At 45.3% G+C, this 5,227-nt stretch overlaps 1 protein-coding gene across 1 annotated transcript; it reads left to right on the forward strand.

Annotated features, from left to right (window-relative positions):
• Nucleotides 1-2,214: 2,214 nt before the first annotated feature.
• Nucleotides 2,215-4,806, forward strand: CCR75_006311 (uncharacterized protein; the record flags this gene model as incomplete). Its single annotated transcript, XM_067964381.1, has 1 exon — nt 2,215-4,806. The coding sequence occupies one exon, from the start codon at nt 2,215-2,217 to the stop codon at nt 4,804-4,806; it is 2,592 nt and encodes an 863-aa protein (XP_067816928.1).
• Between the last annotated feature and the right edge of the window lie 421 nt (nt 4,807-5,227).

Raw genomic sequence — 5,227 nt, forward strand, 5'->3', positions numbered from 1 at the left:
CACTGGACGAGGATTTGATGTTTCTGCTGCACGGAGCGGTGGGCAGCCTACCTTTCAACAAGGAAGCGTTGGATCCCGACAGCATCCATCTGTGCAGGTGACGCCCGATAGGAGTAGCGATTTCGCCGATCTACTCGCGACAGGCTATCCCGCATCCGTAGCGCTGAGCGCTGCTGAACGACGGATCGTGGATCTCGAAGTCAAGTCTCGCGACTGACTTCGAATCTTCACGATGTCCACGCGAAGGATCGCCAACGTTTCCAAAGGCTGAAAATTCGTCTGGAATTTCTGGAGAAGCTAATGGTGAGAGACCCGTCTCACCCGCTCGATCTCACTCACTGTCCGATATCATATCGCGGTGGATGGAGTTTGTCCGCTGGAAGTCTTTCACCTTCCTCATCACCCTTACCTGATCGACACTCGACTCACGGTCGGTGTTGACATCGGTATAACGCGGAATTGCAATGTCATGTTTGACGACCGCAATCACCATCTAGCGTTCGCAACCAATCGCAAACTTTACAAAGTCAATCAAATTTTGCCCTTTAAAAGAAGCTTAATGATATAGTGAACAGTTCTGCCCCTATCTCGTTAAGCTTCTTTTAAAGGGCAAAATTTAATTGACTTTGTAAAGTTGTCAGCTAGACCCACGCCCACTCCAATGATATAAAAATCTAGCTGCGCGAATTTTAATAGGCAGACGTGAGTCTAGATGACCGATGGTATTCAAATATAAATCACCAACAGTATGCCCCAATTTGAGGTCCCACTTTATCAAAAGTATATAGTTAATGGCCAGATCGGCGCCCTGCACCTACTGGGTATCAACGTTCTCCCGCACCAACCAATTTCTGGCGTAGGTCGGAATTGATGCTCTCTCGAGCTTTACCGTATTTTGCAGGGTGCAGGCTGGACGTATATGTTTCGTGCTTCCACACATATAACATCCACGGATGTTCTTATCCTGTTCCGCAGCTTGAAGTGCCCCTTCTCGTTCTTTAACGAGGCTTAGATCCGTGGGGGATCCGGTCTACTAGACGGTACCCATGTGCTCAAAGAGCTTCTTCGGTAAATAGGCGTGCTAACACGAGCATACTTAAAGTCGAACTCAGCGCGTAGCACTATGGCAACTGCCTCTTCGAAAGCAGGATGGGATCGGGATAATTCCGTCCAGGCAACGCCCTTATAGAGACCAGCGATAACGACTGTTACGACAATTGCTTGTTGCACCGGGTCTTGATGCATATATGCAATGAGAGTTCTTAACTCCTGGACATAGCCCCCTAGGGTTCGTTTACCCTGTCGAGTCGGAGCCGTGCTCGCATGCGAAAAGCCTGATCAGGCGGTGCAAACATGCTAGTCATTTGCTGTTTAAGCGAATACCATGAAGGGAAAGAGTCGTTTATGGACGATAGTGCCCACCCCATCGCTCTACCTCCGAGTTTGTAAATGGCCATAGCCACCTTTTGACTTTTACTATTTGACTCTTTTCCCTCAAATGTCTTCACATTGACAGCTAGAGGGCGAGCCTTCGGCTCTGAATCAGGTACAGAGATGTAGCGGGTTGAAATAGATGCCGCCGATCAGGAAGGATTCATATCGCATAAAGGCTTCAAGCTTTGCATGCAGGACCTTTGGCTCCTGGGATATAATGAATTATGTATATGACCAGTCATGGTAGAATACATAGGAAGGGACAAGAAAATTGACAGTCTTTGATTGCTTTACGCTTATAAGGTAAAGCCTACAAAATTTTATTTTAGTGCTTTGTGAACCCGTCACCTTCCTTGAAACGGGAAAGTTTAACGAACATTTATCTAAAACAGGTAAAATGTAACATTTGAAATATCAGAGAATGCAAGAATAAATATGATGTTGGATTTTATTTATTCCGTGGGGTTGTGACTAAGTTTGCTTCTTAATGTGTAGGGAAATTTGATATATATGCTAATTAAGTAAACATGCTCGCCAGCGTTAAATACAAGGATATTTTTTTGCCAATTCTCCAGGCTTGGCTGTGTCTACCCTGTTAACATTCTGCCCGCCTTTATGACACTTCAGGTTATGCAGATAATTAGATAGCAGGTATCTTTCCTTAATTGATAAATTGCCTCATTTATCGTGTTACAGTGATGCCTTGAATGTCTCCGCGTGTTGAATGCAATTAAATGATTGCGCATACATCATTTATTTGTACAATTTGCTGGTGAAAGAATGGCCGACCCAGCATGGGGTACGACATCATTGCTGGAAGAGGAGTCGACACACGCGCTGTGTACATTCCAACCAACGGACCCGCTGTCGAAACATCAAAAGGTTTCACTTGAGCAGCAATTAGCTGCACCTCTGAGCCAGCCACATAGCGTAGGTCGCGGTACTTTTCCTCAACATGCACGAGAGGCCCCACCTGCTGATGGCTACGCGTATTGTGTTCCGTACATGCACCACATCACGCCCATACCGCTTCAGCCCTCCGAGACTGCTGCAGATCTCGACGAATTAGCCTTGATGGCAAGCGACGACTGGCAACAGCTGCAGCACAAAATTCAAGGGCAGTTCGAACAGCAGCAACAAGAGCTGCTAGCACAGAGGCAGAAACAACAACAACGAGAACTATTTTTGCAGGAGAAACGAATACAGGCTGACGTGCGTCAACAAGAACTGCCTCAAAGGAGGCTGCAGATGCGGGTCGAGAAGCATCCTTCGTCTGGGGCGGAAGAATATGAGCGGATGACGTGGCACAAGGAGGCGCAAGCCCAGTCACCACAATCAAGTCAAGCGCACGTTGAAAAGGCTGGATGCTGTCGGCAACTGCCGAAAGTAAGCAGCATTAACGGAATATTCGCTGCACATCAAGTATCGCAACCAATCCAGTCACATTTGAAAGCCCGAAATCCAAAAGTGTTTTTGGTAAGGGAAGATACTTTGCAAGAGCATGAATTGTTTTCCATCGGAGCTCCGGCAAACACAACATTTACATCCCCGATGCATAAATGGTTCCAGCGATTGCCACAGCAGCTCCAGCCGTATTCATTTGGCAGTAAAGCCGAGAATAGCCACCAAGAAATGAAAAGCTCACAGAGTACAAGCAATTTCTGCACCAATGATTTCATTATAGACGAATTGGTAGAGTTTTATTCTACTAATCTTCCTCCTATTGCGGCTCCATCTGCTTCTCGCATCGCTGCAGCTCAAGACAAGCATGTTTCAACAATTAATTTCGAGCAGAATATCGAACACATTATAGCTCAGACCCGAAATGAAGCTTCGACAAGAAAACAGGTATCGTGCACGAATTCGAGGCGGCAAATTCCACCCACCAAAGCTTCAATCGTTCCTGGAAATTCGCTTACATCGGAATCAATGCGCATTTTATCGATGCGAGACCTTCTTAACGGAGACAATACATTTACTAAGCTCGACTCGTCGAGAAATCGAGCGAAAGAAGGCAAACAAAAGCAAGTACATTCGAATTGGAAGGCACCATCAAAAGAAAAGGCAGTCAAGCATCGAAGGTTGCTCGAGCAACTATACAAGCGAAAGCATAAGTCTCTGTCAATGAGTCGGGTTGTCGGAGACGTCCTCTTGCGACAGCATACAATATCACAACTGGAAAGCACCAATCTTTCCAAATCAAAGTTTCTGTCACTCAAAAAGCCTCGTTCCGCTCGGTCGGTGGAGCAAACAGCTGGCCACGCGGAGAAAAGTCCTATCTCGTTAAAAGCACAGCCGATGGAGAGGCAAAAGTGGACGACTGCAATAAAATCTATGGGGCCAATGAATCGCCAGGCTGTTGCTTCGTCAGCGGAAAGATTTAAACAACTTACCAGGAAAAAAATGATTGCACCAAAATTAGCAAGTAGTTCAGGCCGTCAGCAGGCCAAAGGCACAGGTGCTTCAGCGCAAGCTGCATTAGCGACTACTCATACTGAAGAAATGTCTGGATGCTCACAGTTGAAAGCTAACATGTGCATCAATAATGACCGAAAATGTGCTGGAGATGCGAGTGATCCACCCACCAAAAGTGCGTTACGATGTCATGAGCAGAAATTTTCTAAAAAGCTGCTATGCATTGCTGAAGGAGGACTTGTCGAACAGGTTCACATATCAAAGAAGAGGCGAAGACTTAAGTTAAGAGCAGCACATATGGAATCTTTGGCATCAAGGGACACTAAAAAGCCTCATGAAGAAGCTAACCACATACTCTCGTCGCAGTTCGAGTCGCGCTTGCAGGCAGAGACTGCAGTGCGTTCGTCTTCTAAACGTGCGCTCACTGCTTCAAATATTTCCTCCGTGGAGAATAGGACGATTGTAATTTTCTGTAAGCGAGACTTTATGCGCTATCAAGCAGTGAAAATTTGGCGTAAATATCAGGATCAATTTGAAGCTCAAGAAGAATGGCGTGAAGTTCGCGTAGCTGGCAAACGAACGCGGTATCTTCACTCACGATATGACCAACTACAAAGGTTGCAAAAGAGAAAATACACGCGATCCTGTAAATTACGTCAAAATGCACTAAACGAAAGTTACCATTTTGAGACTTCATCATCACAAGCAGACTCAAAGATGCCAATATCCACAGAAGCGGTATTGTTACCATTTGATAATGGACCTTTCGCTGCAAAATGGCCGGATCAGATGGCTACTGAAGAAATTGATGGCTGTGGGCCCTCCACTGATGTCCAAGCTGCATGTTCAGGATATATAAAGCTTGTGGCGGCTGACAATAGTCCAATGAAAGGTCAAAATGCCTCAAAGATACAACAGAAGCCTACGATCAAAGTCGAAGCCAACGGGTTGAATTGATCAAGCGATATGAAAAAAGTTTCGTGGCATGTGCTTCAAACGCTCAAACACGAAAATTTTAGCGCTGCTTCTAGTAATAGCCATCTCGGGAATGTGGTTACTAGACTTGATGTTGCCGACCTGCATTCTTGCGCTTTAAATGAAGTTGCCTCCTCTATCTCGGTTGCGTTACCTGATGTTTTGAACGATCACAATATGTCACGCATCAAGTCAATAGCTATTCAGCCACCTTTCGACAGAAAATGATACAGCGACCTTTTGTAGTAGCTTCTATAGTCATTTACACTGCAAAAATTCTCAGCCGATAAAATAAATTAAATTTGTACCGAAAAATAGAAGCCATAAAAAATATATTTTTCCTCCCATACTCCACTTTGCAAAAGCGTGGTTTTTTTACCAGTAAATCTTGCTGGCTTGCTGG

The sequence above is a fragment of the Bremia lactucae genome, linkage group LG4 (assembly GCF_004359215.1).
Source record: "Bremia lactucae strain SF5 linkage group LG4, whole genome shotgun sequence".
Classification (NCBI taxonomy): Eukaryota; Oomycota; class Peronosporomycetes; order Peronosporales; family Peronosporaceae; genus Bremia; species Bremia lactucae.